This window comes from Panulirus ornatus, chromosome 2, assembly GCF_036320965.1.
Source record: "Panulirus ornatus isolate Po-2019 chromosome 2, ASM3632096v1, whole genome shotgun sequence".
Lineage (NCBI taxonomy): Eukaryota > Metazoa > Arthropoda > Malacostraca > Decapoda > Palinuridae > Panulirus > Panulirus ornatus.
Window position 1 is genome coordinate 28,740,579 of NC_092225.1, and position 26,529 is coordinate 28,767,107.

Here is a 26,529-nt window from a genome sequence, read left to right on the forward strand (position 1 = left end):
TGTTGGAGGAATGCAGTGAGGAGTCTTTATCTAGAGAGTAAGGCACGGATGTTAGTTGGTAGAGTGGAGGATGAGTGGTTCAAGGTGAAGGTAGGTCTATGGCAGGGGTGTAATGTTACTAAGGCTGTTTGATTTGTTTATGGACAGGGTGGTGTGGGAGATGATCTTCACCATCTTGGGTCTTGCAGAGAAAGGCAGGGTGCAATGATATCAATGGACTGAACCAGGGCATATGAAGCAGTCAGGGGCTTGAATGAAGATGGGGTTGTGGTTAGAGCTTTACATTCCTGATTGTTATAAGGAGAGATATATTATATGCCAGGCAACAATGTTTTGAACTTGGAAGCAACCAGGCAAGGACAATACTCAATCATTGTCAAGAGTAATTCCTGGAAATATATAAAAAGGTATATGACAAACATACATGACTGCCTAGCAAGGAAGTTGTAATGATTATTAGTGTAACACCTTGTGGTCTAAAAAATTTACATGGAGTACCTACAGAAACATTCAAAAGATGAGACTCATGGTTGAAGACCAGATGAACTTTTTTTTTTTATACATAATCGGTTTCCCATGTGAGGTACCTAGAACAGATAATGCACAGAGTAACTACTGAGGGGGAAAAATGCATCATACAACAAGCAAGAAAGGCGATGGGACAAGAAGAGAGAGTCAAGAGATACATTGTTCTTCAACATACAAGTCAACTGGAAAACACAACGTGCTGGCCTTGCTGCCATAACAAAATCTCGTTATAGATACTCTTAGGTATTTTTATATATGTATGTAGGTCTCTTTTCCCTGGGGATAGGGGAGAAAGAATACTTCCCACGTATTCCCTGCGTGTCGTAGAAGGCGACTAAAAGGGAAGGGAGCAAGGGGCTGGAAATCCTCCCCTCTCTTTTTTTTTTTTTCCCCAAAGGAAGGAACAGAGAAGGGGACTGGATGAGGATGTTTCCTCAGAGGCCCAGTCCTCTGTTCTTAACGCTACCTCGCTGACGTGGGAAATAGCGAATAGTATGAAAGAAAGAAGAAAGAAAGATGTAGGTCTCTACTTAAACTAATCCCAGACAGTACCCTTAGTACATTACTAAATCATTCTTCTCCCTTTCCTGTATACTCAGTTTCAATCAGTGGCAGATCATCCAGGTTCTTTTCCCCAGGCATACTACCTCTCTCCCTTTTCATCCTGGTTACATACACACACATTCAACAGTATGCATGAGATATGACGGTAGTTTTCTTTCTTCTCTATCCCCAGTGATGAAGATAATAATAACAATAAGTGAACTGGGGATAGGGGAGAAAGAATACTTCCCACATATTCCCAGCGTGTCATAGAAGGCGACTAAAAGGGAAGGGAGTGGGGGGCTGGAAATCCTCCCCTCTCAGTTTTAGTTTTCCTAAAGAAGGAACAGAGGAGGGGGCCAAGTGAGGATATTCCCTCAAAGGCTCAGTCCTCTGTTCTTATCGTGGGAAATGGCAAATAGTATGAAAAAAAATAAAAAGTGAACTGGCATGATGTGGCATACGGGGGGGGGGGAATATCACCTCAGAAAAGTCTGTGGGGCCTGGTTGAGGATTGGGGGCTGTGGTTTCAGTGCATTACTCATGACATCTAGAAAAAGGACATGGGCTCATGAGGCCTTTTCTTCATTGGTTCCTGGCACTATCTTGCTTATAAGAAAAATGGCAAACAAGATTAAAAGAACAAGAAAATTAATGAATAAATACAATACACAAATAAACTATGTCCTTAGAAAAAATTTTCTTGTGACACCATATAAAAGTAAGAGGCAAGTGGATATTCTATCCATTCTTATTTAATACTTGATTGTAGTTTCCTGCATTATGGCCATAAAGTCTTTCCACTATGCTTCCACTCATCCAATTGTGAATTCCTTTAAATCATTTTTCTTTATCATCTGAAACTTTACCATATATGAACTAATAGAATGCTGGCCTTTTTGTTTTATAATCTCAAATGATTTTCCTTTTACTCTTTGTGATGCATACCATGGGGCTGTCAGAAACTCATGGGGGAATACTTTGTGAAATGAAAGTCTCAATGGAGTGTCATATTTACTAAAAATTTCCTAAGAAAAAACTTAAAACTATTATAATATGCCTACTTTGCCAAACTGGCCTCAAACTGAAAAAAAGTCAAACATAACCCTTCAAAATACTGTAGTGTATGAAGTTAGCAAAATAGTAAAGAACTTGGCAACTGTTAACCCAGCCAATGGAATAAGAGACTGGAACCCAGAAAATAAATGAAAAACATGCTTTGTCTGATCAAACATAGCACTTTAACTGAATAGTCACATGAAACAAGATGAACTGCAAAAGCAAAAAATGCATCCTTAAGCCTTAATATCATCCCAGATGTCAGAAGCCACTGTTTTCAGCCTTATAAGTATGGTTCCTTGGACTCAACAGGGACTTCCAGCACATAAACCCAGAACCAAGGCCAACATTTATGTAAGAGCAGCAGCTGAGTACACAGCTAATATTCAATTTGTGGATAATAATATTAGAAATTCAGGACTCAGTTATTCATTCATTATAATACATGAAGTTTCACCTTGATGGTCTATCATAGTTGGGGCATATAATACTTGTGACTCAAAAAGTGCATTTCAGTTAGATAAATGATCCCCACAAAATTCCATACTCTGTGAGTTAGTCATGAGACCCACAATAATGCAAAATGTACATAAGGGTGACAATAGGATAAATAAATAAGAACCTCAATACTGAGGGCTTGGCTGTAAGTGTCCCTGACACCCACAACAGTTACTCTCATATTTCACTAAACTTTTCCTTGCTACAGTACCGTCTATTTGAAATAATACAATTGATTATAATTGTCTTACCAAGATAAAACATCTATGAAGTTATTCTTCACCCCAGGGGGCCTGAACACAAAGTCATCAACTGAGTGTAAGTACATGGTAAGTCTACATCTAAAAGCTTTTTAGTTTCCTATAGCCACTGAATATAACCATTGCCCAAAGTATTTCCCTCAAATACACTTAGTCTGTTCTTTGCTGCATACCAGATAACAACAGTAAACATTGTTCCTAAAGGTTAAAAATGAGTTCCTGACTTTTATTCTGAGTATCTATCAACTTTATTTTTTATCAACAGAAATGGTTTTTTATTGCTATATGCATCTATTACAGGCTAATTATGTGTGTATGTGTGTGTGTGTGTGTGTGTGTGTGTGTGTGTGTGTGTGTGTGTGTGTGTGTGTGTGCATGTGTGTGTGTGTGTGTGTGTGTGTGTGTGTGTGTGTGTGTGTGTGTGGTAATTCAGTGACTAAGAATTTTTATGTTAATACTAAATGGATTGATGAACATTTGGTCATCTGTTGGGACTCATTAGGTGACAATGAATTCAGTCCATAAAATTATGATGTTTCTTCAAAACATCTTGCATTAAAATGTTACCAATAAATTTTAACATGAATGACAGGTGTGAATAATGCTGGTATTGTAGGTAAACACCCACACATTTGTAGTAGGAACCCATATGTCAACTATTTAGGAGAAAATGAAAACAGCAAATACTTCGACCAGCACCATTCAAGAACCCGAAACATCATTCCATAATATCAAATCTGCTAAATTTCTGTTTAACCTCCCTAGAATAACAAGTGAAATCAAAACTGTGATGAATCACAGAGGGAGAGAGAGAGAGCAACAAAACATCTTATGATGGAAAGTCTGGTTTGTTCTAACTAGGAATACATTACAGACTGCTTGAAGAGACAACTGGAACTGATATGATGTTCCAAGGAAAAAGTAGAGAGCTTAGAAGAGTAAATCGTCAATTGTTAGCATAGTTCTGGTATCTGATCCATTGTCAGCATGTGGTAGCAGTAGTTCAGATTTTACAAAATATTGGCAGGAATATGTGATTCCAAGGGTTCATTCATATAACATACAACTAAGAAACCACTTTTATCTACCAAACACCTAATGGGTTATTTTCATGCTGACCACTGATCTGGTAACTTCATGTACTTACTTTTGACCATTTACCCTGTGGCTATATGCTACACTCAAATGAGGGTCTGAGCTCACCACACTTAAAAAAAAAATAAAAAAAATATTTTTTTTTTTGTTGCCCAACTTTGGTTAATGCTATCACACGAGCCCCACAAGAGCCAGCCATCTTCTTCATTTCCAAGCTTCATCTGCAGATGGAGGAAATTTTCTTTATGATCACTTCAGTGTCATTCCAGTATTCACTTGGGTATTACTGTTCAACTGGATCATGAAGTTGCACACTTAACTGTTTCTTCAAATTTAACATTTTCAGTATCTTCTCTGGTCATCACTTAATTGTGACTTGTTCTATACTGAGTAACATACTACATATGAGCACTTTTCTGCAATTCATCAAATACTTAACAGTTTGTTACTTAGTTGAAAATGTTCAGAACCCAGCTTCATAACATGGTGGCTTAGTTGTGCCAGTACCATGTCAGACTCACTGTTTTAAAATATTTGAGCTAAGGAATCAATATGACTCTCTTGCTATGATGGTTACTGGACAGAGGAGTTATGCCAACTTGAAAAATGTAGAAAAAAAGTCACTTGGAATATGCCAGTGAATCTCTTAACATAATGTTAAGAGTACACACTAAAGAGGAACAAGATATTTTTCAGCCATATGCTGTGCTTTTCAGCACTGCAGTTCATTCAATATTTTGTCCACAATATTTTGTCCTACTTAAAATTGACGAACTGCTTGTACCGAGCAACTATTCCTAGCCATGTCTCTCTCAGCTCTGGGAACTGTATGTAAACAAAGACAAGGAGGAAAACAAGCATTGCAGTGACAACAAGGCGGGTACGAGTCTGCAGAAGTGGTGTCAGGATGTTGGCCACAGTTGCTACTACCAAGAGTAACACCTGAAATCAAATCAATGAATAAATTATTCTAAAGTCTTTTATAATTAGCAGTAAAAATACTTAGTACCATACTTACTTTATAGAAGAAGAAAAATTCTAATTCAAAATATATGGCAGTTACAGGAAAGTAAATCTTTCCAAATGAATGGTTCCATGAAGACTTTGGGAAAATTAAAGTTTATATGAAGTAATTTTTGCATCTGAAAGACTGGAAAAAGTATCTTGAACTAATGTGTTACCTGGAGTACAGTTAGTAATACATTGATGAGCTTAACAAACACAGCCCTTGCATTGCTGTTCTCTAAACCTTCTAACGTCAGATACTGCTGCTGCTGTTGTGCTTGTTGGTGTTCCATCCTGGATATCTGGTCAGGGTACACAAGAGAGAAATGAGCAGAGGTTGTGGATCAATGTACCAAATACATAAACTAAACATAAAACAAATCAACTGAAGTAGATAAACCATTATCTGTGGTAATTCACATACCTTACTACTGGAGGATCTCCTGTGGAACTGCAGTGTTTATAAAGCTGATATATCCACCAAGTAAAACCACTCATCAAGAAATGTAATTTTGTATTAACGTCTTTGTGGGGCAAGTGCATGAAAAATGAGGAGTAAGTGTTCTGTTTCTTCAGTATGGAAGCTGTATCTTCGAAATGTGGGTACTGTAATAAGCTTTATCAGTGACTGTAATGTTGGAGAAGTGGGTTTTGTCCAGAAAGCAGCGAGAAAGTGTAACTCATACATACCTGGACAATAAAGTTTAAGATGCAAGTGTCCAGTGGAGTGGAGTTTAAGATTAGACCAGGAAGGCAGTTATCTAATGTCTGGAAAGTTACTACAGTGTGCATGTGTTTTTTAATTCTGTGTTTTTACAGAAGGAACGATATGGGTATGTGTGTACACACAGTCTGACTCACGTGTCTGAAAATTTTGCAGATTTTCTTTAGTTTTACTGCTCTTTCTTTGTCTCCTTCATTCATACTATTTTGCCATTTTCTGTGTTAGCAAGGCAACAGAGTCCCCTATCCAAATCCAAGCCCTGCAGACTTTTCTGAGGTTTTCATAATTGCTTCTTATGTTTTGGTTCAGTCATTTTGCTCCTCATACAAAGCATCGCTCCAATTCACTCATTCCAGTGCATGCCTTTCACTCTCCAACATGTCTAGGCTCCAAGCACTCAAAATCTTGTTCACTCCATCCTTCCATCCCGATTTGGTAAACAAGACACAAAATAATGAAGGATAATACTGATGTTCTAAATAAAGTAATACCTGGGACTCAGGCTGTGATTCTGTGGCTAGCACAGCCCATAAACAATGTACACACAGAGATCACCTATTATGGTGATTTAAGGGGGACATTTGGTATGAGGAGTGATTTAAATTGGGTAAGAGGCAATAAAGGTCATATGTCCTCATTTCTAATATGAAGACAAATATGATGCACTTTAAAATTTCATCCTACTAATACAATATGATGTCAAAATAAGAGTACACGTATAGTAAATAACCCTAGTTAATACTCACCCGTGTGTGGCAGCTTTCCACAATCTCATGAAGGTCTCGTATGCGTTCTTCACTCTGGTACTGGACCTTTTCTTCCATGTCTGCCATATTAGTCACAAGATTACCCATTTCATTTTGATGTAGTTCTGTTAAATCATTTACTTGTTCTTCAAGCCGATCACATCGGAAACGTTCTTCTGCTAGGCCTTCACGCATTGAATTTACTTCAGCCGCTAGTGCTTGCTGCATGAAGTTAATAGTATGTAAGTAACAAAATATATAAGAAATGGTATAAGACATAGTCTATAAGGAAGGACTAAGGGGTGTCTTGACGTAATGTTACGTAAGAAAAAAACACTGGAAACTCAGAAGATAAGTCAAAATTATATCAGTACTGCCATGGCTGATTAATGCATCTAATACAATAACTAGTACCCCAACCACCTCTCCTTGTGTGAAGAAATGAGAGACAGAATTTTGGCAAAATAACAATTATAAAATATAAAATACACTTTAACCACCATGAAACAATGCTGAAAACAAATATACATAAAACATACCGACACAACTATGAAACAATGAGAAAACAAATTATGATAGCCTTATTACATGGACAGTTGTTGAAAAGAATAGGTGATCTGGTATGTGTACAAAGGAAATAGGCCTTGAAAGTGTAAGGATGATGTACACGAGTGGAATGAAGAAATGGTACAAGACAGAAACTAGGGATGAGGTGTATGGACAGAGAGAGTGTACAGGGAGAGAATTTTACACTTAAGGGGCCCCGTCTCTTGATCATTCTCTACTTTCATACTTCTTTCATTAATATTTGGTGTCTATATTAACTATATCCTCTATCATCTTATTCTATTCATCCACCACTCTCATACTAAAAAGTATTTCAGCATTATTAACCTTTTCTTGCTTAATTTCATATCATGTCCTTTGAGTGCTCTCTCGCTGCATCTCTTGAACAACTGTTCACTGTATACACCAACAATCTGTTCGAAAAAGGTCACCTTTCATTCTTCTGTCTTCCAAGGTGGGCAAAATTAAAACCTCTAGCCTTTCCCTGTGATTGAGCTCTGTCAATTCTGATGCCCTCCTCAAGACCTTCTTCAGGAGTGCTTTTGGTATGGTGACCAAACCTGAAAAGCATTTTGCAGTCATGGCCCAAGAAGAGTAATGGTTCCAGAACATAACCCTGTTGCACTTTGCTGGTTACCTTGACCCATTTGGAGAAAGCTCTTTTGACAATCAGACTTTGTCCCTTTCTACTGAGATAATCTTCAATCCATTGAAGGAGTTCTCTCCTTATTCTTGCCTTCCATGTGGTACAGTTTTAAATGCTTTATCTGGCTTTCCAGATACAAACACTCCACTCAGCATTCCTTTTTGTCCAAGACAGAGTTCATTCTCACAAAGAAACCTAAGAGGTAACACCATACAAAAATGCAAGAAGTTGTGTAATGACATATGCATGAAGGAATATCTCAAGAAGCCACACTAGTGGGTAGTGACAGAAAACTAACTTGAAAAAGATAAATAAAATGATAACCAAAGATGAATACTGCATTAAAATGTTTTTACTTTTTTCATATGTATTTACCATTTCCCACATTAGCATTAAGAACAGAGCCTAAGTTTTTTTTTATTTATTCACTTAAAGTCACCTCAGGACCAATTTCTATGAATCAGTCCTCATGTTACCCACAGTCTCTTTCTAATGGCTCCTCCAGCCCAAGGCAGCAGCATTTTCAATGGCAGGGAAATTAAACTACGTTGGAGTGAGTTGTTCCTTGCGTGACTTCACTCCCAATGATAAAGCCTTCACAAAGGTGACTTTTCACATGTGGCATAACCTCTTGGAGGTGGCGCCCAATGTTTTTACTTTATTTACATGAAATACTAAATATTTTATAATCTTTACCTCTACCTGGAGTTACTTTTTGTAGATGAAAGAATTTACTGTTCATGCATCAAAAAACTTACTTTTATTGTATCGATATCTTCTCTTAATCGCGCTGTCTCTTCTCGGCTCTCCCTCAACTCCATCAGCAGCTGATCGACAGTTGTCCCTCCAGGTGGGCCATAAAAATCTACACCAGTAAGCTGAAGAACATAAATGTGAGCTTATCATACAAAGATACAACTTCACACAATCATTCCGAGCTTATAAATTTCTCTATCTGTTATATCTTGTCCTTACTATTACTTATATCTGTCTTCCCTGCTTCCTTAGTACTCCCTTCTCTTTGCATAATTGTTAAAACATTATTCTCTTGTTACATTATCATATCCTGTGAGGGTAAAAATCAAAGAGGATTAGATGAGGTAGGAGACTGATAGTGCTTATGAATTTAGTAGTGTAAGGAGTGAAGAAAAGGGGTAAGTATTTTGTGAAGAGCTAAAAAAGTGTATTAACAATTTTGATGTGAGGGATCGAGTAGTAGTGATGGGGTTTTGAATGCAAAAGTATGCTAAATGGCAGTTAAAGGTTAAATTGGGCAGCAAGGTGAAGAGTTTGTAGTGTTGTGTGCTGAAAAATGACTGGTGACTGGGAATACCTAGTTTAAAAAGAGGGGCATATATAAGCATACATGGGTGAGTGGGACCCTGTGATGGTAAGTGGGCATTACTGGATTATTGACAGGCAAGCTAGACAGATATTTGGATGTAACTGTGCTGAGAGGGACATATACTAGGTGAAGGCATGACTGAAAGTCTGTAGAGGTTTTCAGGAAAGAGGAATTGATATGGATAGAGCAAAGGCCTCTCCTTTTTCCTTCCTTCATGATCTGGAACAGGAAATATAAAATCCTACGTAAGTTCCCAACAGCAAACCCTCTTCCTAAACACTTGATCTCTCATTTATTTCCAAACCTTTTTATTTCACTAACATTATGTGTGCCCTTTAAGAGTCCTCCAACCAAAAATTGTTTTCATCCCTTCTAACTGGACATGCCTACCCTCTGTCCCCTCCTTGAAATACCATTTTGGCACTTCAGGAGAGCTCAGCAGCCATCCCTGATTGGTTTCATAACTGATTTTTCTACATTGCTTGCTTTGATGCCCTGTGTAATGCTACAAGCACAGCAGATGTTATCTTGGCTGAGATAAGAGTCCTACATCCCAACTTCTACAAAACCTTTTCCCTTCAGTCATGGTCTGATTCTCCTAGCATTACCTCTCTTCAACTACCCCTTTTTGTACAACACAATGCTGCTGTATCAGAGCAGACACAAAGTCATCAGAATAGTAACGAGAACATTTGAAAAAAAAATTATTGAGAGGTTATACACCTCAATAAGTGTTTAATGCTCACGAGATTGGCTAATTTTGGAAAAATTACCAGCCAATGAAGAAAAGATTGCTCCAAAGCTCAAGGCAACCAAAGATAATTTAACACTATATTCTGAGAAAATCCTGAAGGAGATTTTCGCTTAAGTCTTTGATAATGCTTCATTCAGAAAATCTCTGGGCTATGAAGTGCTATGAAGTCTGTATTACCTGTAATCTGGTATTCCAACCAAAATATCTATGTCACCTAGAGTATTTCTCATAGGTAGCTTATTGACTTTTTCTGTCCTGTTGTTGAGCACTACTGTGTCTGTAAAAAATTAGCCAATAAAAGTATTGCTTTCTTCTTGACAAAGAACTAGACCATCATGAACACTTCCTTGCTTCAGCCCAGAGGTCAGGGTGTTATTTACACCTTCAAGGCATACTATCTGAGGAGGACATTCTGTCAACTCCTTGATGGTACAGTCAAGGAGGGTAAAACTTTTGAACACAGAATGATGAAGGAATTACAAATTTATGAATCATTATGTTGTGAGAGGAAGTCAAACAAACCCATGATAATGGATGGTGTTCAGGGTGACTTATAGCCTGAGAGTGTAAGGTTTCTCAGGTTCTGGGTTTCTTACCAGACAAACAAGACTTGCCACCAATGTTGATTTTGAAGAAGTTAAAGAACAAGATGTGGCTGAGTTGGTGGCATTACATTCTGAGGACCTGACAAAAGAGGAACTCAGGCAGTTTGAAGCAAAAAATTTCTAAAAGGGAGAGGTACAAAAATCCCTACCACTCATCATTTTACAACCAACTGGTTATCAAAAATGTTTGAGAATTTAAGACAAAGCTATGACTCTCATTAATGACATGGATTCCAACCATGAACATGTCCTCACTTTCTCAAAAGGTCTTACATATCTTTCAAGGAGCTGCAGGAAAGTTGACTGAGAGAAATAGAGGTATACCAAACAGATAATACTGGATAGCTTTTCTTTAAAAGACCTAAGCCAACTTCTCCACCTCTAACTGAAACAGTTGCTGAATTAGATACTTCAGGGGATGATGAAGAACACCATAGCGTCCCTCCTTTTCCCTCCCAGTAACCTTAACTACACCCTATCCCACTCCAACAAGACTCAAGCTCCCATCACCATATTTTATGGGAAGTTTTCATTAAACAGTCAGATTAATAAAAAATAATATAAATACGTGGGAAGTAGTGCTTAGACTTAATTACTGAAAGTGTGTTCCACACATAAGAGTCAAATATACAAATACAGTGCTTAGAAATGCAACTACTATTCTATAATGGCCTTCAACTGCTAGTACAATGACAATTCATGCAACAGCACATTTTCAAGAATGTGACCCTGTTGTTATATGGGGGATGCCAGTACATGGTACAGTACTGCCATTTTCCTTGAGCTTAGGATAGCAAAGAGAATAAGGAGAAAACACTAAGTCACTTACTTGGCTATGGTGATTTCTTGGTGATGTAAGGTGACCTAACGTAGTGCTACCTCCAGGAACACTCTCACTGGTGATTGAAGAATTACACTCGGAGCCTTCTTCCGATCCAATTTTACTGCCATGGTGACCCCCACCACTGCTGCTACCACCTGCACCCTGAGCTGAGGAAGTCTGATGGTGACTGCTGGAAATGAATAAATAAGTGGTGATCATGGGAACTTAAACAAAAAAGTATAAAAACTGACATGTGTCCACACTAAAATAAAAATATACTGATTATGATACTATGATAAAACTAAAATTAGGTATACAATGATTCATTATACTTGTAGTGGTCATGCAATGTGTAAGAATGACAATTTAATCATCTTTAATCTGTAACATATGTCAACAACATGATATCAATGTTCCTGCCAACAGTTACCCCTTCCATCCCTCAAAGCTTGTTGACAATTAATTGATCATGAGTTGCTAAGCTCAAAAATGGAATAGGTGGATAGAAATAAATTTTTAGTTCATCCTATCTCAGGATCAAAATCTCTTTGAATTTTTTTTCTATGCCAAATGGTGACTAAAACTATGTAATAATTAAAATGCTGAGGTGTAACTGGATTCCATCTGCTTGTGGATGCACTGCATGTGAAAAGTAACCTTTGCTGAGGCTGGATCACTGGGAGTACAATCTTCTCAAAGGCCTTCTCACTCCAAAGGAGTCCACATTTCCCTGCTAAAGGATGTGGTAGAGCCTTGGGCTGCAGGAGCCTCTAATAAAAGGTCCTGGATAACATCAGGAATCTATTTCTTATAAAGAGGTCTAGGGGTAATTATAAATAAATAATCAATTGTGGTTATGCCAATTGTCCAATAACTGTCAAGTACACAGTCTTCTAAGGTGAATGAGAGTAATCAAACATATGGATATATACCAAGATAACCTATTCCTAAATCTATACAATCATGGAGAAAAGAAGCCACATCAAAATAAAACTTGGCGTTTTCAATTTACAAACCAGATATGCAATCTTTTCATGAATCATCTGGTATTTAAAGCCCCAGGCCTTGCATTATCAGAAGCAAAGGTTGATCTAAACTTGTGGCATATGAAGCCTAGCACATTCTTAAAAAAATACTGTCCAACAAATTTTGCAAACTAAACTGGAAGCTTACTTCTTGTTGAAAGGCTGCAGTGTTTGAGAATCATACAGAAAGTGGCTATGATACATGATTACAGGTACATCTACTTGTAGTAGATGAGTAATAAAATGTAACATAAATGGTGTTGAAGGACATGATGAGAACTAACTCTCACATGGAAATTATTACACAATTCCGTAATGACTATGAAAAAGGAAATGACAAGGGAGGGAAAAGGGTAATAAAAGTACGTGTGTTTGGAAGAGGCTTATGTGCACAAATACTAAGAGACTGGGTGAAGAGTGGCATACAGTGAAATGAAATGAAATGAAATGAGGGGAGTGGTTGAGGAGTGGAGGGCATTCAGAGAAACAATGCTTACATGTGTGGGTGACCTGTGTGGTATGTGGAAAGTAGGCATTTGACAATCAAGATAAGGTAGTGAGTGGTGGGAGTCAAATTGCTAGTGCTAGAAAAGAGGTGTATTACCAGTATTTGCAGGAAGGAGTGTGAGTTATTGGGAGATGTACAGGAAAAAAAGGCATGTCATAATGAAGATGTCAGGGGCAAACAAGAGGGCAAATGAGAAATGCTGTGATGACTGTATTGGTAAACTTTAGGGATAATAAGAAATAGTTTTTGAAAGGAGGTGAAAAGTGTAAAGAGGACAAACCAAGATAGGAATATCAACAAGGGAAGCAGATGGAGAATTCTTAACAGGTAAAGAAAAGGTAAAGAGGAGATAGAAAGAGCATTTAGAGGGAATGCTAAATGTGTTAGATGACAGAACGGTGGATTTCTGATGTTTGGGATGAAGATAAAGAAAATGAAAGTCATGGTAATTGGTTTGGTGTAGAGAGCACAGGTGGTGTAGTCGAAATGTTGAATTTTTCAAGAAAGAGGGGTTAAAATGTTGTTGATTGGTTAATCAGGCTTTTCAATGTATTATTGATCCACAGTATGGTGCCTGAGGATTGGACAAAATGCCTGTATGGTGCCATTAGATAAAGGCCAAACAAGAATGCTCAGATTACTGAGGAATAAGTCTGCTAAGTTTTCCTGGTAGGTTGTATAGGAGAGTAGTTAAAAGCAAAATATGCAAACATCAAATTAGACACAAAACTGTAAAATTCATATGTATTGTAAATATGTAATGAATCAACAACATATCATTAGTCTGTACAAATGAGCCTCACAACTAGCTTAAGCCTGACAGGGCAACATTCTGATAAGCATGCAAAACTACTGCTAATAGCAATATGGCAAGCGAGGGACTCTTTGGATCTAGTCATATATTCCTGTGTGAAAGCACTACAGTAAATCAACAATGTTTCCTTATGAAAGAAATTTCTCCTTATGATCCCAGGCCTTCCACAGATGGTTACTGTACAGCCAATGACTGCTTCTACACATTGATGTTATAGGATATCATAAATTCTTGCATCAAAAAATTGAACCCTACTGCTGATATCTTAAACCACTTTTCTTAATGCTACATCTATTTTGTTCCATTTTCCCCTGTCAGACCTTGGGATTTTATCTTATAGTATTAAATTTCTCTACAAATTTAAAGTGTTGTTTCTCTAACAGATTTTTTTTTCACACATATAAAATGACACTAAGTGTAACCAAGAAATAATGATCTTTCAAAAGCATGAGGAAAAAATTCATACGGAATCTTTGCATATATTTCAATCACTTTCAAAATACTTCAAAGCATTTTAATAAAATTTGTTCTTTGAATTTTTCTGTATAATGTATAAAACTTTTCTCTGGGGCTGTCCTGTGTTTTTGCCCAAAATTATTAAGCAAAAGAATATATTCACAGCATACCAGTTACATATGCAAATTATCTGGACAAAGCTGTGCGTAATCCTTGTCAGCATCTTTAAGCAGTTCAGCTAAAATGACAGACACCTGGCTGCCATCTTACCTTCAAAGTTGTCAATGCCCTTCTCCATCTCTTAAAAGGATGGAGCAGTTTCACTAATAACAGGGTTAGCAACCTGTATTTGCATGCTATCAAACAGGAACTTTTTTTTTCAGGAATTTGCTGTATACAGTTGTTCAAAATGTTTAGTCTAGTGAGCTCTGCAATCGACAATGCCTCACTATACATAACCATGGGCTGTTTGGAATGACCCACCTCAAGATGTTAACCTATGGCACAATTGTTTTGAGGAATGATTCTTTCAACTTTGCTGATACTCTCCCCTACCTAGTGGAGGAATGAACTGTTTCTGTAATGAAATTAGCACACCAGGATGATGTTTTCTAAAAAAAATATAACCTCTGAACGATACAGATGTTATTACTATATTAAGTGAGACATATTACCTTGGGAGACTGCTCCCTTGATTTGTGGATGTAGGAGGTACTAAGCTTGCACCTACAGGTAACGTCGCTGACCCATGATGTACTCGTTCCTCATCACGCTCTTCCTCCCCCGCTAGTTCCTTGATATTGTCAGCAGAACCAAATTTGTTTTTGATCAGGTGTGCTATCTCCTTAGGCTTATTGATCACCGTCCTATGGAAAGAATGTTGAACTTTTGATTTTCTTATTTATGTAATTTGCCATGTTTACATACAGCAAAATAATCAGGACTAAATCAATTTTGGTTAGCTGACTTAAGATGCCCATGGAATAATTGCAGTAAAAGTGCTTCCTCTTTTACAGCTGATTTTTTCCCCTGCCACTCTCACACTGAAGCCTACCTAACTGGTAGTCTGCCAGTCAAGACACATTCACACTGCAGCCTAATTCAAGACTTGCCTTACATTCTGAAAATCCAACCTATCCATCAAACACCGTAATTTGGTTTCCTATTTTCTTACTTCTTACAGCTACTTATTTATAAAATTATTTACTGTTTTTCATTCTTAAGTATATTCAGTGAAGTAACCCTTAATATTTTCACATATTAATTTCTCAGTGCAAGCAAATGGTGACTGTATCACTTATCTTACAACCAATTTAATAAGATATTTTTCAGCAAATTCCTCCAACAATGTGGGTGTGCAATGGCCCAGTGGTTGAGGAGCTCAACCGTTTTGCCTGATGTTTAAGTTCAAGTCTAGCTCTTACCCATTAAAATGCATTTCAGTTCATCCAGCTGTAAACAGGAATATGATCCTTATGATCTGGGAAGTTAAAATGCAGCAAAATATAATCCCAGCAGCATTACTTCCTTCCATAATATGAGCTAAGAAACACGAGTGCTCTATACACACCAGAACTACACCATATTGTTGGTATGACAGACTCTAGTTGATCTTTTGAGTCTACCATTTGCAGGTGTGGAGATGGCTGGCAGCAAAGATGTTTGGAGAAAATCATGCGTAGGCCAACATACTTCAAACAAACTCCTAGAGTTAACCTTCAGAAATTTGAATTTTCTGAACAATTTACTAAGAAAAGAGCAGAGGCAGTTGTGACAAACAGCATTATTCAACATATAAGTCAAGTGGTTAGTGCTAAGCACCAGCCTTGCTATTATGGCGAAATCTTGTCACAGGTACTTGTAAGTGCTCTGTCTTTCATGAAGAAAAAACCTGGAATGTTCATTACAAACCTAATAAACAGCTTGTTCATATGATATCTGCTTTTTTCCCTTTACAATTAGATTGCAGAAACTTTTAGCACTTTATGCTCCCCTAAATTGTCTACCATATGATTATGGGCTCAATATACTTGATGAAATGACAATACTTCCCCCTAACATGCCCATCCATGACATGGTCATATATATATATATATATATATATATATATATATATATATATATATATATATATATATATATATATATATATTATCCCTGGGGATAGGGGATTAAGAATACTTCCCACATATTCCCTGCATGCCGAAGAAGGCGACTAAAAGGGGAGGGAGCGGGGGGCTGGAAATCCTCCCCTCTCGTTTTTTTTTTTAATTTTCCAAAAGAAGGAACAGAGGGGGCCAGGTGAGGATATTCCAAAAAAGGCCCAGTCCTCTGTTCTTAACGCTACCTTGCTAATGTGGGAAATGGCAAATAGTTTAAAAGAAAGAAAAGATATATATATATTTTTTTTGTCGCTGTTTCCCGCATTTGCGAGGTAGTGCAAGGAAACAGATGAAGGAAATGGCCCAACCCATCCCCATACACATGTATATACATACACATCCACACACGCAAATATACATACCTATACATCTCAATGCACACATATATATACACACACAGACACATACATATATACACATGCACACAATTCACACTGCCTTTATTCATTCCCATCGCCACCTCGCCACGCATGGAATAACATCCCCCTCCCTCCTCATGTGTGCGAGGTAGCACTAGGAAAAGACAACAAAGGTCCCATTCGTTCACACTCAGTCTCTAGCTGTCATGTAATAATGCCCGAAACCACAGCTCCCTTTCCACATCCAGGCTCCACAGAACTTTCCATGGTTTACCCAAGACGCTTCACATGCCCTGATTCAATCCATTAGGGATAGGGGAGAAAGAATACTTCCCACACATTCCTCACGTGTCATAGAAGGCGACTAGAGGGGGCGGGAGCGGGGGGCCAGAAATCCCCTCCTTGTATTCTAACTTTCTAAAATGGGAAACAGAAAATATATATATATATATATATATATTTTTTTTTTTGTCGCTGTCTCCCGCGTTTGCGAGGTAGCGTAAGGAAACAGACGAAAGAAATGGCCCAACCCACCCCCATACACATGTATATACATACGTCCACACACGCAAATATACATACCTACACAGCTTTCCATGGCCCACCCCAGACGCTTCACATGCCCTGATTCAATCCACTGCCAGCACGTCAACCCTGGTATACCACATCGATCCAACTCACTCTATTCCTTGCCCTCCTTTCACCCTCCTGCATGTTCAGGCCCCGATCACACAAAATCTTTTTCACTCCATCTTTCCACCTCCAATTTGGTCTCCCACTTCTCCTCGTTCCCTCCACCTCCGACACATATATCCTCTTGGTCAATCTTTCCTCACTCATTCTCTCCATGTGCCCAAACCATTTCAAAACACCCTCTTCTGCTCTCTCAACCACGCTCTTTTTATTTCCACACATCTCTCTTACCCTTACGTTACTTACTCGATCAAACCACCTCACACCACACATTGTCCTCAAACATCTCATTTCCAGCACATCCATCCTCCTGCGCACAACTCTATCCATAGCCCACGCCTCGCAACCATACAACATTGTTGGAACCACTATTCCTTCAAACATACCCATTTTTGCTTTCTGAGATAATGTTCTCGACTTCCACACATTCTTCAAGGCTCCCAGAATTTTCGCCCCCTCCCCCACCCTATGATCCACTTCCGCTTCCATGGTTCCATCCGCTGCCAGATCCACTCCCAGATATCTAAAACACTTTACTTCCTCCAGTTTTTCTTCATTCAAACTTACCGCCCAATTGACTTGACCTTCAACCCTACTGTACCTAATAACCTTGCTCTTATTCACATTTACTCTTAACTTTCTTCTTTCACACACTTTACCAAACTCAGTCACCAGCTTCTGCAGTTTCTCACATGAATCAGCCAACAGCACTGTATCATCAGCGAACAACAACTGACTCACTTCCCAAGCTCTCTTATCCCCAACAGACTTCATACTCGCCCCTCTTTCCAAAACTCTTGCATTCACCTCCCTAACAACCCCATCCATAAACAAATTAAACAACCATGGAGACATCACACACCCCTTGGGGAAAGGAAAGAAAGAAAACTTCTCATGCATTTTTTGCACGTTGTAGAAGGCAACTAAAAGGCGTGGGAGTTGGGGGCTAGAAATCCTCCCGTCCAATTTTTACTTTTCTAAAAGAAGGAACATACGTGGTGCCTAGAAAAGATGAAGCAATGGCTTCATTTGTTCACATTCATGCTCTTGCTGTCATGTATAATGCACTGACACCCAGAGCCCTCTATCCAAAACCAAGCCCAGCAGACCTGATCAATTCATATGACCTCGTTCAGCTGGCTGACAGCAAGCATTCTCTGTATAGAACATTGCTCCAATTTGCTCCATCCTTGTATGCCTTGCATCCTCCTGCATGTTCAGGTCCTGAGCATCTTCCACTCCTTTCTTCCACCTCTTCCTTGGTTTCTTCTTTTCCTTGTTCCTTCCACTTTTGACATGGCTCTTAGTCACCTTTCATCACTCATCCTCTCCATATGTCCAAACATTTTGGCTCCCTTATACATACTACTCTTACCAACAAGTTTTCCTCTTACCCTATCATCTCTTATTTAATCAACCCTTTTTACATCACATGCTGTCTACAAACTTTATATTTCCAACACATCCACCCTCTTTACATATCTGTTAAAGGCCTACATCTTACACCCATACAGCAATGATGGGACTTCCATATCATCAAACACACCCAGCTTTGCCCTTGAAGACAGTGCACCCTCTTTCCAAGCATTCCTCAGGGTAACCTAGACCTTTGCCCCCCCTCACCCAAGCCAAACTTAATTCAACTCCCATGGCTATATTCACTACCAAGGATTTAAAACACTCCACTTATTTCAAATTCTCTCCATTTAACTAGCACTCCAAATAACCAGTCTCTTTTCAGTGCTAAACCTGATAACCTTGCTTTTATTCACATTTACTCTGAATTTTCTTCTTTCCCACACACTCCTAACCACAAACACCAACTTCTGCTGTTTCTCACTCTAATCTGCTACCAATGCCATGCCTTCATCAAACAACAACTGACTCACCTCCCAGGCCTCTCACCACAACCAACAAACTACATAGCTGCTCCTTCCTCCAAAACCCACCAGGATTCTGTCACCAACCATCAATAAACACATGAAACAACCATGGTCACATCATACACCCTACCACAGACCCAATTTCACTCTTACCCCTCTCACCCTCATCTCTTCCTGTTCCCACGCATGCCTTACCCTCTTGATAAAACTCCTTACTGCTTCTAATAACTTTCCTCCCACACCATGATCATAGCACCCTCCACAGAGAATCTCTATCAGCCCCATCCTGAGCTTTCTTCTGATCCATAAACATTTCATACAAATCCTTCTGTTTGTCTAAATATCAATCTCACACATTCTTCAGAGCAAACACCTAATCCATATATCCTTTACCACTCCTTAAACCACATAGTTATCTAATCTGATGCTCTGTCCACATCACCACCGTCTCAGTCACAACTCTTCCATACAACTTAACAACTAAGCTCAACAAAATCATACCTCTGTTTGAAAATGCATTTTCTGATGTGTGTAAGTACAGGTGATTGAAGGAAAATGCAAGAAAAAATAAAGGAATTCTGTTTGAAAGGAAACAGAGTTTAAGTATAGATTTTGCAAAGCCCTGCTGAGTGAGAAATGAAAAGTGTACTAAATTGTGTTATAGACATAGGAGGAAAACACTGCAGGAGATGACAGAATCTCAGTATCTGGGGGCTACCTTTGGTAAGTTTGGTAATATGGAAGGTCCTCCCATGAAACATGGACATGGAATGAGTCACAAAGGTCAAGACTCCAGGATGTGGAGAAGAGCTATCTGAAAGGAGCATGTGGTATGACAAGATGAAATGAAGAAGTGAGGGGGTGTAAGAGAGATCTGGTTAGGCAGGGAACTCAAAAGGAATGAATTGTAGAGTGTAGTTTGGGCATGTAAAAAGAATCCAATATAGGGAGTTTACAAGCAGAGGGGTTGTTGTGAGAGGAAGACCATCTGTGACAAGAGGATATAGAGTGGAAGAGTACTGGAGGAAGACAAATGGTGGAAGAATACAAGGAGACATGTAAAGACAGGGACAAATGAAGGCTTCTGTTGTGCCCACCCCTTGATGGGAGTTCCCAAAGGGAACAGGCATCAGAGGTACATAATTCAAACATTCACCTTCGTCTCCCTTGCCTTTGTACAATGACAATACAAATGCATTCTGGCAATCCTTAGGCAACTCAGCATGACCAATACAAACACTGAAAATCCTAACAAACCAATCAACAAACTAGCTGCCTTGCTGCGCTTCATCTTGCATATGGCTTTCACTACCTCTTTTTTTTCACATCCTGTCATGACTCTCACTTTGCATACCTGCCCGACCCAAATACTCTACATTGTTATCTTGTCATCAAACCCATTCAACAATCCTTCAAAGTACTCAATCCATCTCCTTTTCACCACATCTCAGCATAATAACCTCTTCTCCATTTGCCCCTCCACTGACGTTCACAGCTGTTCTCTTGTTTTTTGCACACTTGTAACCTCTTTCCAAAACACTTTCTTATTCTCCTTGAGGTTTGTTGGTACTCATTCATTCATTCCTTACTCTCATTTGCCTTTTTTCAGCTCCTGCACCTTCCTTTCAACCTTCTGCCACTTTGGGGAAGCTGTATCACTGGGAGTACAGTCTAGTCAAAGATTTTCTCAATCCAAAGGAGTCTATATTTCCCTGTTACTGTAAATCGCACAGCCTTCAGAAAGGTCCTGGGGAACACCAAGGCTCTTTCATAGAAACTGGCCATGAGGTGTTCATTAATAAACAAAATAAAATCAATCAATGAATATAAGAGAAGAAATAAAAAGCAAAACATCTAGCTATAAAGCCCGAATGTTTACTGTAATAAAATCTATAACAATACAGTATCTTTGATTAAGTTATATAACTCTCTGGCATCCATAACATGCAAAACTAAGAAAGAAATATGTAGTTGGAACTGAAAGTAGTGGCATCTCCATAATATTAATCTACATGAAAATGATAAGCAATCTGAAGTCTGATAAACTGACAGTTTATTTTCAGTAAGATTCTTTAAATTGCTTCATTTTGGAGTAGTGCACAGCTGCTTAAAGTTTTCAAACTATAAGGATCTCCTGTATATGTACTTGTACAACATGAAAACCTTTAGCATATTACCCTGTAGAACCAACTGCATGCAAAAGCAGAGAATTCGGTAGTTGGATCTAAGTGTGTGTTGTATCTCCTTTTTCTAAATCACAGAAGTTTTGCGTGAAATCTTGACATAAGAAATAGAATGTATGGTCCAAATTATTCTTAAATTCCATGGAGGAGGATTAGATAAAGGAGTGTGGTTTCTGCATGGAAAATTTTATATATCCTTACTTTGAACATTGCTGATCTACAACTCTTCAACAAACGAATTCCTAGTGTTGCTTGGACTAATTGGTTAGATTTCTGTTATCTACTATATTGTAAGTAGAGGGTATTGCAATTTTGGAAAATATGAAATTATTATTACAGTACAAAATGTTGTTTCACCCTGTATTCAATAGTTTTCTTGTCAATCCCTTGTCATTTAAGTTATGCTGTACTACTTTCTGGCTGTTTCTCAACCATGTATATGGATCTAGTGATGTTAACAAAGTTATAATTTTCCCTGAAACTAAAAATTTGCTTTGTACTTTGTGATGTTACATCATGGCAAACAAATATTAGTGCAACTCATGCTTGTTTTATTTCAAATAAATCATAACTTGGTGTTAAGAGTTTATATCATTTAAGACAAAACAGTTAAAGCCGATATTCCATGTTTCAGTACAATGAAGTGTAATTAATGGGTTAAAGCTTTAATGTGCTCAGATAAAACATAAACTTATAAAATGTTTTTAAAGTTAGAATGGATCTCTGTTATCATGAGTAAACACAGGTATTCCATTCAATCTTTTGGTGATTAAAAGGTACCTAGCTCGCACCAAATTTACTGTCTGAATGTCTCTGAAGGACAGAATAACTTACACTGGTGACTATGACATGAAGTCACGAATCTTCATAGTATTTTCTGAGTACATTTACATTCATACTCCAATTTTTGAAGAAAGTTTACTTAATCTTAAACTGCTTGTAAAAACAGGCTGGCTTACCCTGATGGTTAGGTGCTGCCATCATATTGTTTCACCAACAGTTCTGAAACTGACACAATCACAGCCAAGCAAAGAAGGGAAAGACAAAATACAGAACATACTATACATCCCTGATCTTCAAACTGCAACATATCATCATTAGGTGGTACCTGAGTATAAAACTGACAACAATAACCAATACACTAATATTTAATAACCAGTATCAAAGTCAGCATAAAACATGTTCTTATGAAACTTCTGATACAAAAATTTCTGATACAAAAATGCTCAAAAAATTTCTGTAACCGAATGTTCCTTAAAAGCTACACAAGTCCTTGCTGTATGGAAATTTAAATAATAATTACTATATGCAAAGCAATAGAACCACAGTGACAAGTGCACCAAATGTAAATTTTGAGAAAATGAGCTTCGAAGTTTCAAGAAAGTAAAGTCACACTATTGACAAAAACTGAAATATTTTGATGAATCTGGTCTTAATTTGTGAGTAACTTGTTGCAGATTACAGGAATGATAAAAGAAGATAATGTGTTCCAAATAATATGCATGATGATTGCCAAACAGACAAGTGTCCCGCTTCAATTTCACACTTTTTCACAGCTCTGCTTATCTCTTTTTCATAAGAGCATGATATACTAAGATACATTTCACTGTCAGATGAACTCATTTTGCACACTATTACTGCAAAATTATTAGCAACAATAGCAAGCAATAGCACAGCACATATAATCAAACACAAGTATTGGGTATTAGACTGGCTGCAAGAGTCATGAGCCTGCTACCACAACATTCACTAGTTCCTGTCTCTGGTAGCCTTGGTACTGTCATGCTCCCAATTTCTACAGTCTCTAACTAGAGTGCATGGATGATCACCCACTCTAAAATCACAAAAATTCTAGCATGACAGTGAGGTGCCAGCTATTTGAATGCATGGCCATCTGACAGAGGAGAGGCACGATAATTCTAGTATAAAAGAAAACAGGTTTTCAGGCCCATAGCATGCTTGTCACTGTCATGATGAAGACCTCATTCAAACATTTCAAAATTCAATAACTCGACCATTTCTACTGCTGAAGAAGTGCAAACCAATCACTGTCATCACTCTGCTGTAAATTTGTGATATGCTGTTTTTTTAAGTCATCTGTTACCAAAAACTTTACCAAAAACCCAAGTGATAGTGCACAAAAAATTATTACATCATTTAACATTTACCATATGTCAAAATTTATCCTCTCTTAAGATGTAAATCAAGTTCTGCTAACCACAAAACTAACATGAGAGTGCAAAAGCACCATCCCTGCACCAAGAAAAACTCAAGTGCAATTATATATTTTGGTAGCTTCAGAATTAATAATTTGGTTCTTGTAATGCACTTGATGGCTTCTACTAATATAAAACTCTCCAAAACTCGCACTTGCAATACCCATACTACGAATAAAATACCAAGCTAGAAGAATAATACAAACAAGTAAACAAACATTCAAGAAGGTAGTGGTTAGGTTTGGGAACTGCACAATCATCTAATAATTCTCTATTCTTAAACCTTGCTATATGTACTTACTTGAGACCCTGACCCATATCTCGAAGCACCTCTTTGGGCTGCCGGTGTGCCACGGTCAATCCATGGGTTTCAATTTCACGTAATCGTTTCTGATAATTTTCTAATTTCTTTTGAAGTTGTAGTATCAGAGCAGCTGATTTCTGGTTCTTCTTTTCAAATACTGCCTTGATACGTGCCATTTGTTGACGGTCGGCATTGGCAGCAAGTTTGAGGTATTCATTGACATTTTCTGGAATCAAGGAAAATTTTAAAATGTCATAGGCATTTGAATTGCACCTTATTCATTTTCAATGTAAGTATTGAAAAGAATTATATTCATTTCTGTATCATCAGACATGAATGAACTTTAGCTAGTTTTGGGTAATCTTTAGGCTTCTACGCTGAGAACTTAAAAAAAGAAAAAAACCATAAATATCTAAATGTGCATCAATTTTCATTAAGTGCTGATGTTTCATTAACTACATTCATCTCAAAATACATTATCTAATACATTTTTACACTCAGGTATTGGTACTTACTCTAATTTCATGCTATTATATCTTTCTATATCTTCCAACTTACAAACAGCTCTCAATTTATGAACAGGGTCCACGAACATGACCATTCCTCAGCTGGGAACACCCTATAATGTGCAATGTATATGCCACTGACTGGCAATTTTTTTGAACCAATTTGTTTCCTTCTTTGTCAAATGGTGAGAAGTGAGTCAGTTTCAAATTCTCTGGGGTGGTGCCTAAGTTCAGACAATTTTCCACAGGTATTCAGTGCTTGTGCCAGATGTGTTTTGCATTTCTTTTTGAAGAGAGAGCTCTAGAAGACTAGTCCTGGGGCATGAATCATATATTCTCGATGATCCTCTTGAAATCCTGAGGTGAGATTTGCTAAGTGTGACAAAGGAGGTTACTGTTTCAGTAGAAGTTTGTTGGGCTTATCTTAAAGGTGGTCTATGGTTCATAGAATATTGATTCACAGTTTTCTTGTTTGTTCGTTTGTTCTTCTTCCTCTTGGCAATGATTGAGTTTGTGACCCTTGATTTACATTTCCCGTATGACTCTTCATTTTCCTGTCTTAAATGAGCTTCCTAGATCATGGTCTACATTCACCTATTCATTTAATGGGATTCCTTTTCTTTGCTGGGAGAGCTTTCTTTTGTTTAAAGTCTGCAATTTATTTCCAGTTCTTATACAGAGCTCATTTTTTACTCTAGACATTTTGCATCTTATTTTCACTGGTACTGTATTAGCCTACTGCTTGTATGGAGCACTTTTTGGGTCAAGCATTCAACACAATTTTGGTGTTTCGGTACTCAGCATGGTCTCACACTATGTCACAGACACCTCACTGATTACATCTTCATATTTTATGTTTACTTTTAAAACTGAAATTGCTAAATTTACTTCAATGGTGATCGGTGTTTTACCTGGGTGGTTTAGCATCAATACTTGCTTTCACTTAATTCGGAAGTGATGACAGTAAGGTGCATCTGAGACAGATGTCAAAAAGCAGGTCCATAATATTTGTAAAAAGTAGATCTAGCGTGTTATTTCTTCTGAGTGCTTCTGTTATCTGCTGCTGAGGAAGAACTTTCACACAGTCTACATAGTTTCTTTTTTGCACATTCTCATTGAAGCTGTTTTCAGTTTTCACCTATGTTGTTGCTCTCTCTTTCCATCTTAAGCAGGGTAGGTTAATAATGGATGGGATTAGGTTTCCAAGGAGATTAAGGCATGTTTCTATGTAACTGTTCTGTAAATTTCTGTTGTTTTGCATCAAGTTTCTCATGGATTAGTGGAAAGATTGGGCTTTGGTCTTCAACCTTAACAACAAGCACTGGTAGAGGCAAACACTAGCTGGTATTTTAAACAGATGAGAAGTTTCAAATCATCATGTGACAAAGGAAGCATTCTTATAAGGGTCACTGATGATGATGGGAGCAGATTAAAGGTTAAAGCTATGGTTAATGACTAAACAAAGAAAAAATTCACTCTCATTGCGTGAGCTTGAAAAGTGGAAGACTGTAAATTAAAAGGAATCTCTGTCTTGCAATCCAAATAACATTTTTGCAACTCCTTGTCTTGTACTTACCATCTCGTGCTTTTTGTTCCTCCTTAATGAGGTCTTTAGTTTTCTGTATCTTGGCCTGTAGGTGCTCCAAGACTTCTCGTGTCCGCTGGATATGTGGAGTAAGCTCCTCTCCATCATCCACGGTCCCACCATCTCCACTAACCCGTAAAGTCTCCACCAATTCACCAGACCCATTGGACACCCCTGATGACGGCACAGTTTCCTGCAGTATGAAACATAAACTATGTACCTACACCACTTTAAATGGACCTGAAAAGTTCTGGAGATAAAAAAAAAAAAATAACAGGCTTCCTGAAATCAGAGTAGTTCCCTCTCATTGTGCTCATCATAACATATTTGAAAAACATCTAAAAAATGTGACATGAATACATCTCTGTTCATTAACTGTTTGCAATTTTCATAAAACATGAACTTCTTTGGTAACATTGAAGTAACTCATCTTTCAATGAGTTATCATTTATTACAACTATAAAATAATCTCACAATTCTTTCAGAAAGTTATCATTTATCAATAAGTTTTGGTTCATGACCCTATAGCATCAGAGGAGAATAAAATGTGAAAAATTTACATACTGACAATAAATGATGAATAAAGAAAAAGTAACTGAAACAGCTCACAAAAAGCGGGACAACAGGTTAAGATGAA

The 26,529-nt window shown here is 37.8% G+C and overlaps 1 protein-coding gene across 12 annotated transcripts in view; it reads right to left on the minus strand.

Moving 5' to 3' along the window:
- Nucleotides 1-2,072: 2,072 nt before the first annotated feature.
- Dmtn (transmembrane and coiled-coil domain 2 protein Dmtn) overlaps nt 2,073-26,529 on the minus strand; it is a 309,359-nt gene continuing 284,902 nt past the window's right edge. For 10 of the 12 annotated variants that reach the window (XM_071673480.1, XM_071673488.1, XM_071673497.1 and 7 more), the window contains 8 exons: nt 25,884-26,085; nt 23,799-24,027; nt 14,676-14,867; nt 11,205-11,388; nt 8,430-8,549; nt 6,459-6,680; nt 5,165-5,290; nt 2,073-4,925 (listed from right to left, as the gene is read on the minus strand). In XM_071673480.1, the coding sequence (XP_071529581.1) occupies nt 4,740-4,925; nt 5,165-5,290; nt 6,459-6,680; nt 8,430-8,549; nt 11,205-11,388; nt 14,676-14,867; nt 23,799-24,027; nt 25,884-26,085 (1,461 nt within the window). In that variant the 3' untranslated portion in view covers nt 2,073-4,739. The remainder of the gene's footprint in view (nt 4,926-5,164; nt 5,291-6,458; nt 6,681-8,429; nt 8,550-11,204; nt 11,389-14,675; nt 14,868-23,798; nt 24,028-25,883; nt 26,086-26,529) is intronic. The other 2 variants (XM_071673472.1, XM_071673507.1) reach the window with 2 other exon arrangements.